At 41.7% G+C, this 14,833-nt stretch overlaps 1 protein-coding gene across 1 annotated transcript in view; it reads right to left on the reverse strand.

The window, feature by feature from the left end:
* Positions 1-14,833, reverse strand: part of LOC141060686 (solute carrier family 23 member 1-like) — a 643,790-nt gene that overhangs the window by 83,674 nt on the left and 545,283 nt on the right. The window contains exon 11 of the mRNA XM_073557017.1: positions 12,308-12,416. Within this exon, the coding sequence (XP_073413118.1) occupies positions 12,308-12,416 (109 nt within the window). The remainder of the gene's footprint in view (positions 1-12,307; positions 12,417-14,833) is intronic.

Raw genomic sequence — 14,833 nt, forward strand, 5'->3', positions numbered from 1 at the left:
CTTAAAACCATTGCTCATACATTTAAAAATCTAAATACAGAGAAACACAATAAAAAAAGTAGTTAAATAAATGAATAAATTTTGCAAGCTGGGGGGAGCTTGAACCTATGGTGTTAACCCATTCATTCTTTGTCAAGATCCTGCTACTGATGTTTTAAACAATTGAGCTGTGGGTGGATTTGATTGGATCTCTTTATTTGGTGGTAGTTTCACAAGAGTCTGTGAAATCAAGGAGATAATAGTGGAAAATACAAAAAAAACTCTTGAAAAACTTTTGAAAAATATTTTTTTTTTAAAAAAAAACTTTTGAAAACAAAATTTCAAAAAACCCCTTGAAATTAAGAAAAAAATAAAAATTAAAAAAATGCAAAATTTTCTTGTCAATTTTCTAGAAAAATAAATAAAAACAAACAGAGAATAACCACAATGAGTTTGAAATTGAGCACTGGCTAATGCTTGCCGAGTGCTGAGTACATCTGAGCACCCAGATACTCAAGTTATATCTGAGTATCGCTGAACACATTCGCTCATCCCTACCGACTAACCTACCAATTTCTTTTAGAGTATGAGAGGCTCCCACATAAATACTGAGAGGCCATACATGCTTCATATGGGTATTGTCCTTAGTTGAATTCATAAAATGAACCTCAGTGCTCGAAGGCAACAATGCTAATCATGGTGGTGCCTATATAAACAATAATGGCATCCCTCTTTCATATGTTCCTTCTATATCAACAAAATAATAAAATTAAAACTTGATGGCTTAGTAAACTAGTCTAATTCACATTAGTAAAATAAGAAGGAAGCTGTTCTGCTAAATGTCTATTTTCACAAGGTGTTCCCCCGACAATTCAATAACACTGGTTGGCAAGCTTACTTTGTTTGATTCAATATATTTACAGAACAAAAAAGTAGAATACAAAGGAAAGTGGTTTCATAGCTGCTAAATGGATTGGTCAGGAATTGAAGTAGAGCCAAAGCAAAGAGTTTCGCTATTCATAAACAGTATTCCATAAATATTAGTGAAAGGAATATTTATGCCATGTAGGTGATTATTCAAGGAGTACTTGCAAGACTAGGCAATACCGACCCAGTTAGACTTCATTTAGTCTTTGGGATGCTGTCCAAGCAACAATATTGCTCCAATCCAATTCTTGAAATTGTGCAGTTATCCCTTCTCCCTGCCAACAGAGAATGTTACTCCATCTGTTTCTTTTTGAACAGTAACATTGTGGCCAGGCAAGATTGCTCATTGACATTTTTCATTGTCTCTGCATGCAAAATGTGAAATTCTAGTGAAAACAAACATCAAAAATGCTCCTACTTACTTATGCAACACATGGAAAAGCTTTTTAAGTCCTTTATCTCAGATTAAAATGGTTAGAGATATAACTGAAAACATAGGAGGTGATACATCAAGCTGTTTTTGCCAGAAAGTGTCACGGGTTTACCGCGACAGAACAGAGCAAGAAGACCGCAGCATCTGATGGCTCCTGCTTTGCTGCTGAGAAGAAGCACTTCTCTGGCGTATTAAGGGTGTTTGTTTTCTTTCAGCAGGACAGAGGTTAATTGCCATATGGAAATCCCTGCTTTCAGCTGTGCATGGTTAACCACTCCTCTCTCCTATAAAAACTAGGTCTGCAGGCCAGATCATTGTCTGAGATAGCATTTGCTACAAGGATCTGGAGAGAGGAGCTGGTGTTTGGAGTGCTGGAGGAGTTTATTGTGCGACGGTTGATTGGTTTGTACACTTGGAGATTCCTCATCCATTCCTGCTGTTTTCTTCCCCGTCCTTCACACCCTGGTGTATACCTCTGTTGCTTGTGAGAGTATTATTTGTGAGTGCAATATTCTTTACCCTTGTCTCGTTCCCCTGTCTGTCGGGTTGGTGTACTTCAGTACACAGTAGCGCCTCTCTTCCCCGGAGGTGGGAAGGGGACAGGGCTAGGGCGGAGGCCCCGGCATCCTCGCCATCTGAGGTATCCCAGGGAATAGGGCGAGATAGGGTGCCCCCTAGTGTCAGGGTTAGGAAAGGTGCCCTGGTCCCAGTTTACTCGCCAGCCAAATCGTGACAGAAAGTTGTCGTAGAACAGTTTGAAACATTGCCAAATTTTTGAGCAACATGGAGTTGTGCAAAAACTTTGTGACTTTTGGGATTTTCATGCCAGTTTAAAGCAGCACCTTGAAAATGAAGGAAGAGTTGGGATAAGATGTGCATGGCTAAGTGAGAAGGTTACTTGAATGTAACAGCATAGACAATAAGGAGACAGTGGTACTTAACCAATACTATTTTACTAACACAAAAGGGAAATCTACCTATAAGTATTGGAATCCATGGAGAGAAAGTGGTCGCACTCAACGGAAGGTGCTACCACTCCCCCGACTGTGACATGTAACCAGATATGTCAATAAACAGATTCTTCACCTTCCGTTGAGTGCGACCACTTTCCATGGATTCCAAGATTTGAGTACTACAAGGCCAAGCACCCGGGAGTCCAAGCTGTTGGTTTTCTGCCTGCCGCACACCATTAGTCCAGTCACGGTAACAGCAGTGCCGTCCGCTCTTTTTTCTTATTTATCAGTCACTACCTATAAGTATATACATACAAGTAAGCACTTTAAGGCGGGTAAAAGTGACAGGGTCAATACAGCATATTATGGCATAGAAATATGACTAATACAATATCTGTGCAATGCTCTATTATATTATTATTATTTATTATTATAGCGCCATTTATTCCATGGCTCTACACATGTGAAGAGGGGTATACATAAAAACAAGTACAGTAATCTTAAACGATACAAGTCATAACTGGTAGAGGAGGAGAGAGGACCCTGCCCGCGAGAGCTCACAATCTACAAGGATGGGTGAGGATACAGTAGGCGAGGGTAGAGCTGGTCATGCAGCAGTTTGGTCGATTGATGGTTACTGCAGATTGTAGGCTTGTTGGAACAGGTAGGTCTTCAGGTTCTTTTTGAAGGCTTCCATGGTAGGTGAGAGTCTGATATGTTGTGGTAGAGAGTTCCAGAGTAGGGGTGATGCGCCGGAGAAATCTTGTTTGGGATTGTGGGAAGAGGAGATAAGAGGGGAGTAGAGAAGGAGATCTTGTGAGGATTGGAGGTTGCATGCAGGCAAGTATCGTCAGACGAGGTCACAGATGTATGGAGGACACATGATGTGGAAGGCTTTGTATGTCATGGTTAGGGTTTTGAACTGGAGTCTTTGGGTAATGGGGAGCCAGTGCAGGGATTAGAGTGTTAGAGGGGTGGCCACAGAACAGGAGAATTGCAGTAGTCAATGCGGGAGATGATGAGGGAATGGACTAGGGTTTTTTCAGATTCGTGGTTGAGGAATGTACGGATTAGTGAAATATGTTTTAGTTGAAGTCAGCAGGAAGTGGAAAGGGCTTGGATATGTGGTTTGAAGGAGAGATCAGTGTCAAGGATTACCCTGAGGCAGCGAGCTTGTGGGACTGGGGAGAGTGAGCAGCCATTTACTTTAATGGATAGGTCCACTGGAGGAGTCGAGTGAGATGGGGAAAGATGATGAATTCTGTTTTGTCCATATTAAGTTTTAAAAATCTAGCAGAGAAGGTTGAAGTAGCAGACAGACATTGTGGGATTCTGGATAGCAGGGAGGTGATATGTGGTCCAGAGATTTAGATCTGTGTGTCATCAGCATAGAGGTTATACTGAAAACCGTGAGATTCTATGAGCTGTCCAAGGCCGAAGGTGTAAATGAAGAGCATATGCCCTACGACTGAACCTTGTGGGACTCCGACAGATAGGGGCCGAGGCAGGGAGGTGATGTGTGAGTGGGAGACACTGAATGTCCGGTCTGTTAGGTATGACAAATTCCAAGATAGGGCAAAATCACTGATGCCAAGAAATGAGAGGGTCTGTAGTAATAAGGAATGGTCCACTGTTTCAAAGGCAGAGGACAGGTACAGTAGAAGGAGGAAAGAGTAGTGTTGCTTGAATTTGGTGGCTAATAGGTCATTGGTGACTTTAGTTAGGGCAGTTTCAGTGGAGTGATGTGATTAGAAGCCAGATTGTCGAAGAGGGAACAAGAAGAGAGGTGGAAGGACAGTTCAAGATGGACATGTTGTTCCAGTAGTTTTGAGGCATAAGGGAGAAGTAATATGGGGTGATAGCTAGATGCAGAGGATGGGTCAAGAGAGTGATTTTGAGGATTGGTGTGATTGAGGCATGTTTAAAGCTTGAAGGGAAAACACCAGTTGTTAGTGATAGGATGAAGAGATTGGTTAGGGTTGGGATGAAGACTGTGGTGAGATTTGGGATGAAGTGGTATGGGATCGGGTCAAGTGCACGGGTGGTGAGGTGATCTTGAGAGTAGAGTGGAGAGTTGATCTTCTGTAATGGTGGAGAAGTTGGTTTTAGAGAAGGAAGGCTGAGCATTTAGGAGGAAGGGCTCTGGGGATTGTTGACCAAAACTGTCTCTGATGTTATCAATCTTCTGCTTGAAAAATGAGGCAAAGTCTTCGGCTGAGATGAGTGGAGAGGGAGGAGGTGCTGGGGGACAGAGGAGAGAGTTTAGGGTTGTGAGACAGGGAGGATATGAGAGAAGTATATTTGATTTGCTGCGGCGAGTGTGGCCTTGAAAGTAGTGACAAACTATTTGAGTGTGATGAGGTGCTCATTGGAGAGGGATCTTTTCCATCTCCGCTCAGCACCCCTGGTAGCCCATCTCAGTTGTTTGGTAAGGCTGGTGTGCCAGGGCTGTCTGTTGAATTTGGGAACTTTGGTATATGTGAGAGGGGCAACTGTTCCAGAGCTTCAGCTATTGTGGTGTTATATAGAGCCGCAGTGGCATCCACATTGTGTAGGGCACTTATGGCTCTAAGAGGGAGAAGGGATTCAGACAGTGAGTGTAGATTGAGGTGTATATATAAATGACTGTCAATGCCTTTATGTCTCAACTTCACAAGTTTCACTCCCACTACTAGGCCTGTCGATGTCGTAGTCAACCTTAACATCTCTGATCGTTACACTGGCCCAAGCGGGGGTTACTGGTATTTCCTGCTAGGCCACAAGCCTTAGATATGCGACTCACTAGGTACAGTGCCTTACGAAAGTATTCGGCCCCCTGGAACTTTTCAACCTTTTCCCACATATCATGCTTCAAACATAAAAGATACCAAATGTAAATTTTTGGTGAAGAATAAACAAGTGGGACACAATTGTGAAGTTGAACAAAATTTATTTGTTATTTTAAATTTTTGTATAAATTCAAAAACTGAAAAGTGGGACGTGCAATATTATTCGGCCCCTTTAACTTAATACTTTGTTGCGCCACCTTTTGCTGTGATTACAGCTGCAAGTCGCTTGGGTTATGTCTCTATCAGTTTTGTACATCGAGAGACTGAAATTCTTGCCCATTCTTCCTTGGCAAACAGCTCGAGCTCAGCGAGGTTTGATGGAGATCGTTTGTGAACAGCAGTTTTCAGCTCTTTCCACAGATTCTCGATTGGATTCAGGTCTGGACTTTGACTTGGTCAATCTAACACCTGGATACGTTTATTTGTGAACCATTCCATTGTAGATTTTGCTTTATGTTTGGGATCATTGTCTTGTTGGAAAACAAATCTCAGTCCAAGTCTCAGGTCTTTTGCAGACTCCAACAGGTTTTCTTCAAGAATGGTCCTGTATTTGGCTCCATCCATCTTCCCATCAATTTTAACCATCTTCCTTGTCCTTGCTGAGGAAAAACAGGCCAAAACCATGATGCTGCCACCGCCATGTTTGACAGTTGGGATGGTGTATTCAGGGTGATGAGCTTTGTTGCCTTTACATCAAACATATCGTTTGGCATTGTTGCCGAAAAGTTCGATTTTGGTTTCATCTGACCAGAGCACCTTCGTCCACATGTTTGGTGTGTCTCCCAGGTGGCTTGTTGCAAACTTTAAATTACACTTTTTAGTGATATCTTTGAGAGATGGCTTTCTTCTTGCCGCTCTTCCATAAAGGCCAGATTTGTGCAGTGTACGACTGATTGTTTTCCTATGGACAGACTGTCCTACCTCAGCTGTAGATATCTGCAGTTCATCCAGAGTCATCACGGGCCTCTTGGCTGCATCTCTGATCAGTCTTCTCCTTGTCTGAGTTGAAAGTTTAGAGGGATGGCCACGTCTTGGTAAATTTGCAGTGGTATGATACTCCTTCCATTTCAATATGATCACTTGCACAGTGCTCCTTGGGACATATATAGTTTTGGAAATCATTTTGTATCCAAATCTGGCTTTAACCTTCTCCACAACATTATCACGGATCTACCTGTTGTGTTCCTTGGTCTTTATGATGCTCCTTGTGCATCAAACAGAACCCTGAGACCATCATAGAGCAGGTGCATTTATACAGAGACTTGATTACACACAGGTGGATTATATTTATCATCATTAGTCATTTAGGACAACATTGGATCATTCAGAGATCCACAATGAACTTCTGGAGTGAGTTTGCTGCACTGAAAGTAAAAGGGGACGAATTATTTTGCACGCCCCACTTTTCAGTTTTTGAATTTCCACAAAAATTTAAAATAACCAATAAAATTTGTGCAACTTCACAATTGTGTTCCACTTGTTGTTGGTTCTTCACCAAAAATTTACATTTGGTATCTTTATGTTTGAAGAATGGTATGTGGGAAAAGGTTGAAAAGTTCCAGGGGGCCGAATACTTTCGCAAGGCACTGTATATAGTGTGCTTGTCGAACAGGCCTTCTTATTTCCGGAAACACAGCCCCAGCCCATACTCTGTACCATCTGTGCTGGAAGTAGCAGCCTTTGCTACAGCCGGATCGTCTGCCAAGCCTGTTTTGGATCTGGTCACAGATCTACTTACAGATCTTCTACTGGCTCGGCATGCGGATACTCTATTGGTGCCGCTTACGGACTTCCACTGGCGCTGCTTATGGAATTCTTTGAGTGCTGGTCACTGACTTCTACTGTTGCTGGTCTCAGACTTCTACTAGTGCAGGATATGGATCTCCCTAAAACAGCTCAGGCCAACTCCAGCATCTGAATGCTGAAAACATGGAACAGTAGTGAACCATCTAATATTTAAATTTGTTTGGTGATCTGAAACATTTAAGTGTGACAAACATGCAAAAGTGTAGGAAATCAGGAAGGGGGCAAATACTTTTTCACACAACTGTATTTGAGGAACTTTTATATTCCAGTCAAGAACTTCCTCAATTGGAAAAGGACTGTTCTTTTATTGATAGTTGCAAAGCATTTTGGATCTCAATGTACAACCCGGGGTCTGAAAGCTGGATTTGCATCATTTGTCATGGGTCTTCCAGCATGGCAATGACCCCCAAATGTGCTTAAAGAAACCAGAAATTGATGAAAACAAAGCACTCAAGAGTTCAGAAGTGGTAATTTCAGCTCCAGTAGCGCAAAGTGTCCCACCGTTACTTCTTTCATATAGATGCTAGAGAGAAACTGTGAATGGACACATTCAATTAGTTAATTTTTCCTGCTTTGATGAATTTCTGAGTACAGAACACCATAAAAAACAAGATTCAGTCGATGAGTTCATTGAAAAAAGCAGCAGCAAGGCTTAGAATTTACAAGGCAATAATCCCTTACTAGATGCATATTGTTAGGGACGCCGGAACACACTAAATAATAAATAATAATAAGTGCGTTCGCCGCCCAGGGCCCACCGTGCAGTAGGTTTTACACTACTGCTAGGTAATGGCAGACGTGCTATATGGCGGTATACCGCACGCGGATTGAATGTCACCCGGAGTGCTCTGGGCGATCTCTGTTCCTAAACAGAGACGCTGAAGGGTTAAACACAAAGACTGAGCCTGTTAACGTCACAGGGCTCAGAGGTATGCACGCACGGTATGTGGTCACAGGACTTGGCCCAAGAGGCAGAGTCCATGTCCATCTAGACCTACCGTGCGTGCTGTGCCGCAACAGCGGACGCCAAGAAGAGCTGCTGACTGCAGCGCGGCGACAGACACTGCCGCTATACGACAATGCCTTGTAGCAGGCGCACTGTCGGACGCTAGCACTGTGGAGGATGTGCACTGTGACCTGTGGCTTGCCTTTGACTGGTGCAGACTCTAACACTAGTTCCCTGTACACACTCGTAATATCAGAGGGAGGGGAATCTTAATGAGTCAATTGCAAGTCCATACATCCATCATCATTCGCACAGTTAGCAATTAGAGTCTATACTCGTGCATGGCCGAGTGGCCATGGGAACCTTTTATAGCCGGGACCTTCCGGAAGGTTCCAGATCCCTGAGATGGACCTGTGCATGTGACTCCCAATCTCCAACGGGAGATCGTCTCGTGAGCATGCTCAGCAGAGCGACAGAAGGACTCAGCCTCTGGAAAGGCTTGCTGCTGAGCAGCCTGCGTTGCTATTTCTGGCCCAGAGGTGGCAGCAGCAACCAGACACACAGAGCAGGTCTGAGCAGAGCGTCAGGAACGACGGAGCTGCTAAGCAACTCCTCTGCAGTCGATGGAGAATGGGAGACCACTGAATGTGAGGCTCTGGATCCCTGCTGTGCAGTTGCAGGAACCCGACGCCTAACATCATATCATACGCTCTACCTATTGCATCACCTCACAGTAGATGAATTACAGATAAGAGAGGTTTTACTGCATGTGAAGATTATTGGAGACATAATTCCATGTCAATCATCTCTGTATCCTGTTTAGCATCTGATTATAAAAACCCTTTCATTATGTGCTGTTGTAACATGACATCTGGCCAGCTTCAAACAAAGGGATTCAGACCTCCACTCTCTAGATGGTATGCAACCTTCTACAGGAAGACTCCCTGTGAATTCAAGCCAAGAGGCTTGAGTCCTTTGTTCAGCCAGTCATGATTTCATAAAGGCGTTATGAAAATGCAATACATCCCAGCCGTACATCGTGTATATTTCTGAGATCCTCAGAACAGGGCAAGTGCCTACCTGAGTCTCAAGTCATTCAAATATGAATGGGAAGGGAGATACACAGATCAGCCACTAGCATCTAGGTAGTAAAATTGTGTTTAGTTTCTATTAGTAGCAGGGACTTGATTGGATTTGATGGCAACAGAACTGCTGCCCTAGGAATGTCCAGAAAGGAGTTATGATCTTTCATAGGTTTTGGGAGATTTATCTCCAAACTTCCAGAGGAGGGTATTTAGGTTCAGCCCAAATGGCAGGAGAGGAGTGATGCAGAGGGTTAAATACTTTTTCTCTGAGAGGTTGTGAGGACACATCGTGTGAGAAGTCATACACAAAGTGGATCACAAGCCTCCCATATGGCAGCCTCTCCCCGGAAAACCAAGCCTTTCATCTAACTGGAAACTGACCACATATTCTGCTTGTACCTTTTGTCCTACCACTATTGTATTTACATATTTGAATATTATATATGTATAACCATTGTGTATATATACTGTATTGTCTAGTGTGCCCTTAAGGCAATTAAATATATCATTTAACCTTGGGCTGCTCTATTATCTCGATCCACGAATCCACACATCCGTTTCTTGGCCAAACCTCATATGCTACTGGGGGCTGGTTCCTGGCCCGATGTAACCCTGTTAACGGACCAGGTATATATTAAACGAGGAACTGGTGGCAGTCCTGCTGGTCTGATAAGGTTCTGTTTCACTGATGCAAGTGAAAAGGGCCTCTCAGCCAGTCATGGTTTTGGGCAAGTGTGGTGCCACGTCAGTGACTGCGTGGGCCACCTTCACTCACTCAATGTGCCTACCTGGGCCTGTGAGGATAGGGTGGTGTCTGTGTAAAACTTTGCCAAGCTGACCTTACAGGTCCCTAGGGGGTGCAGAACATCACATTGATACAAGTGGGGAGACCCTAACACGTGATTCCACTGATGTAATATTGACGTCACGTGAGGTGGCGATGTGTGGATCCTTCATGTCCATCAAACTGTAAAATATAGAAGGGTTTGAACTGGTTCTGAAAATAATTTTTCTTGTATGTGGCAGCAACAAACTCTGGAGAAGCACAAATAACACTGGCAGCTTCAATGACTTTCTGAGTACACATCACTGAAAAAAACATGCTATCTCTACTGCCAAACCTCACAGTAGATGAAGTGCAGATAAGAGTTATTATTATAACAGAATACAATCTATTTGAATTAGCCCTGAAAAAAGCAATTACTTTAATGTAGCAGCATCAAGGACTGCTATTTCATCAACCCTGCTAGGCAATATACAGTAGTGTTTCATATCTACTCAGTATAATACGAAGGAGACCAGGATCTTCTGAACTTACTGTACAAACTCTCCTGTCCCTACTGTGAAATCTTGTATGCAGTGTGAGAACTCCAGATGACAGCCCACAACAAGGCAATCGATCATATACTCTTTTAGTTTCAAAAATGTTTCCCTGAACTACGGTATAAGGTGGATCCTCAAAGAATATTTTTTTCCATTAATAAAGAATGGGTGTCCTAGACTGATAAAGGGTATGCACTAATTGCAGGGGATGCCAAAATTAGAAGGAGGCACTCCAGTACTCCTTGAAGAGACGTAATGGAGGGCCTCACAAAACATTTTTTCCTATTATTAAGGAATGGGTCTCCTAGACTGATAATGCCCATACACTAAGTGTATGTACTGAAAAACATTTACACCTGGGGGTTTACATATAAAATAATGTTTAGATCTCTAAAAATATTGTCAATGTGGGCATCATAAACACCCTTAGAAAATGTATAGTGATGGAGGCATGATCACCCTGTTGATATGGTGGTGGAGGAGGAAGATGAGGACGACACGAAAAAGACAAAATCCTGAAGTATTTAATCTTGTTTGGGTGGGTAAAGGGTGCATGGGAATACACCTAAATAAATCTAAAAAACCACTGCATTTGAATTTATATTTCGCTGTTGTCATCCAGTAGTGTACAGAAGTCTGGCCCAATCTAACCCTTGTTCATCTTGATAAGAGTTAGCCAGTCTGCATTTTCAGTTGATAGATGGATGCGCCTATCGATTATATGCCCCTGCATCGCTAAAAACCTGCTCTGACAAAACACTAGTGGCAGGGCAGGCCTGGACCTCCAAGGCATAGTGATTGTCTATGCCACATTTCTAGCTTGGATAACTAATAGTTGTGAGGCACAGATGAATCACAGAGGATGCTGGTACAGTCGGCAATGTCATCCTTTAGCATCTTCCAAAACTTTTCCCTCCTTGTCAGAGTACCCCATGCATCAGGGCCTGGGTGATGGGAGGGTCTCAGAAAACTGTGCCAGACCTTTGAGAATGTTCCCCTGACTCTGCTACATCTGGTATTTGTCTCCCTAGTATCTACTCCTTGGTTGTCCAAGGAACTGTGATCTCTGCCACCAGATGGGAATTTTTTAAATAATTCTTCAAATAAAGCCTTCTGTTACTGCAACATTTTATTAGACCTCTCAGCCACGGGAAGGAGAGATGTAAAGTTCTCCTTGTAACATGAGTCTAGAAAGGTGACCAACCAGTAATTAGGGTTGTCCAAAATGTGTACAATGAGAGGATCTCGGTACAGACAGCGGAGCACAAAAGCAAAAAATGTGTGCCTGACTGCCAACAACAAGACTTCCCTGTACCGACCAAGAGGATGACTGCCCGTGTTAATCTCATCCTTGTCAACCCTCTCCTTGTCTTCAGCCTACAAATGGCAAAGAGATGGCTGCAGAATAGAATTATTATTTATGCACACTGCTCCTACAGACAAAGCTGCAGAGTACACACAGTGGCTTTTTGTCATGGCTTTTTGGCACAGTACAGAGGGGTTGCAGAATACACACAGGCTTTTGGCACAGTACTCTTACAGGTGGGATTGCAGACTACACACAGCAGCTTTTGGCACAATACTCCCACAGGCAGGGTTTCATAGTACATACAGCAGCTTTTGTCACAGTACTCTCACAAATATGGGTGCAGAGTACACATACCTTTTTTGGCACAGTTCTCCCATTGAGACACCTGCAGAGTTGACATTGCTGCTATTTTGCAGAGTGCACTATGTAACACTGTCCCTCGTTTCAGTTGCATTCTGTGCTTACACTAATCAATGCCAAATGGCAGCGGCACTAATGATCAAGCATTTATACAAACCAGGTCATGTGATGCACCTGCCAATAGCAGCCATGCTGACAACCTAAAAGCTTGTTGATTGGCCTCGCTGTAGCCTTTCAACAAACTTTATTAGACATCAGAACCCAAACAGTAAATCGGACATCTTTATAGTTTTGGTTCTCTCATCAGTAATTATAACAATATGAAAAACTTTGTATCATATAAATGAATACACCTTACCTGTACTTATAACTCCAGGGTGACCTTCCAACCATGTTGGGATAACAAGACCAGTAAACATGGAAAATCCCAAAACAAAAAGATTTCTTGAGGAGTTTAAATCCACATACTATAAGATAAAAGCTACAGTTTAATTTTAATTAACATATATTTGCAGATTCAATTTATTTTTAAACATAGGCTTTTTATTAGTGATTCAGCAGCTCGAACAAAGCTTGTTGAAAGGCTGCAGCACATCAATCAATAAGCCTTTCTGGTGTGGGCACTTCTGGTTCCATCACAGCCATGATAAGTATTGACATGGCTGTGATTGATTGGGGTAGTATACTAAAAAAAAAATAAAAAAATAAAAGATATGAGGTCCCCACTATTTTTAATAACAAGTGCAGGTAAAGAAAACAGCTGCGGACTGCAGCCCTCAGCTGTGTGCTTTATCTTGTTTATCAAAAATAGAGGGGTCACCATGCTGTTGTTTTAAATTACTTAAATAAATTATTTGAAAAAATTGTGTGGGTCCTCAATATTTTTGATAACCAGCCAAGATAAAGCAGACAGCTGGAGGATGGTACTCTCAGGCTAGAAAGGGCCATGGGTATTTGACCCTCCCCAACCTAAAAATAGCAGACTGCAGCCACCCCAGAAAAGGCACATCTATTCTGGTGCTTTGATACTGACATCAACCCCAGAGGTAAGTAATGGGGTTGCATCTATCAGACACACCCATTATTAAACCGGTAAAAGAATAGTTAAAAAATAACAGACACATAGGGGAAAATGCTTAATTTATTAAATTGTTTATTACTAATAAATAAATGAAAAATACTAATAAATATGTAAATAAATGAAAAAACTGGCATGGGACCCCGATATTTTTAATAAAGAGCCAAGAGAAGCCAGAGAGCTGTGAGCTGGTTTTATTAGTCTGGAAAGAGGCCAGTATCCATGGACCTTCCCAACATTAATATCATCCCCAAGCTGTCTGCTCTGCATTTGCTGGTTATTAAAAATGGGAGAACCCTAAAAAAATATCTATGGTCCCCTATTTTTAACTCCTTCAGCACCCAAGTTATTTTCACCTTCATGACCAGACCTAATTTCACAACTCTGACCAGTGTCACTTTATGTAGTAACAACTCTGAAATGCTTCAACGGATCCCACTGATTCTGAGATTGTTTTTCCATATTGTACTTTATGATAGTGGTCAAATTTCTTCACTATGGCTGGCGCTTATTTATGAAAAAAAATGAAAATTGGGCAAAAGTATTGAAAATTTCACAATTTTCAAACTTTTAACATTTATGCCCTTAAATCAGAGAGTTATGTCACACAGAATAGCTCAAGAATAACATTCCCCACATGTCTACTTTCCAGCAGCACAATTTCTGAAACATAATTTTGTTTTGTTAGGAAGTTATAAGGGTTAAAATTTGACCAGCCGTTTCTAATTTTTTCAACAAAATTTACAAAACCATTTTTAAGGGACCACATTACATTTGAAGTAACTTTGACAGAAAATAATCAAAAGTGATACCATTCTAAAAACTGCATCCCTCAAGGTACTCAAAACCACATTCAAGAAGTTTATTAACCCTTATGGTGCTTCACATGAATTTTTGGAATATAGAAGAAAAAAATGAACATTTAGCTTTTTTCACAAAAGTTTTAATTTAGACCAAAATTTCTTTATTTTCACAAGGGTAACAGAAAATAATGGACCCAAAATCTGTTGAGTAATTTCTTCTGAGCATGCTGATATCCCATATGTGCGGGGAAAACCACTGTTTGGGTGCATGGAAGGGCTCGGAAAGGAAGGAGTTCCATTTCACTTTTTGATTGCAACATTTGCTGGAATAATGAGCAGATGTCATGTCGATGAAGAGTTCCAGGTGTGTCTAAACAGTGGGCATCCACCACTAATGACACCAGGTGCTTCACAAAAATTTAAAACGTAGAGCTGTGAAAATAAAAAAAAATTCCCACAAAAATGTTCTTTTAGTCCCAGTTTATTTATTTTTACAGGGTAACAGGAGAAAAAGGACTCCAAATTTTATTGTGCAATTTCTCCTGAGCACACAGATACCTCATATGCCGTGAAAACCACTGTTTGGGCTCACGGTAGGGCTTTTAAAGGGAGGAGTGATGTTTTGGAATGAAAAATTTGTTTTATTTATATTTTACGCTGTTTCACATGAAGTATAAGTGATTAGACAACTTTATTCTTCAGGTCAGTGGCTACTTTTACACCCTAAAATATTTTTTTTTTCAAAAACTGTTTTTTGCATTGCCATATTTTGAGCGCTATCATTTTTCCACATTTCTGCTGATGTCATGTGATGTCTTTTTTTTGTGGGACGAGTTGGTGTTTGGTTATGTACCATTTTCGGGCACATGACAATTTTTGGTCGCTTTATATGCCAATTTTTGGAAGGCAGAATGAACAAACACCAGCAATTCTGGAATTGTTTTTTTTTTCTTAATGCCATTCCACATGTGGTAAAATTGATAAGGCAGCTTTATTCTTCAGC

This window comes from Dendrobates tinctorius, unplaced genomic scaffold, assembly GCF_039654945.1.
Source record: "Dendrobates tinctorius isolate UK_male_01 unplaced genomic scaffold, ASM3965494v1 ptg000241l, whole genome shotgun sequence".
Classification (NCBI taxonomy): Eukaryota; Metazoa; Chordata; class Amphibia; order Anura; family Dendrobatidae; genus Dendrobates; species Dendrobates tinctorius.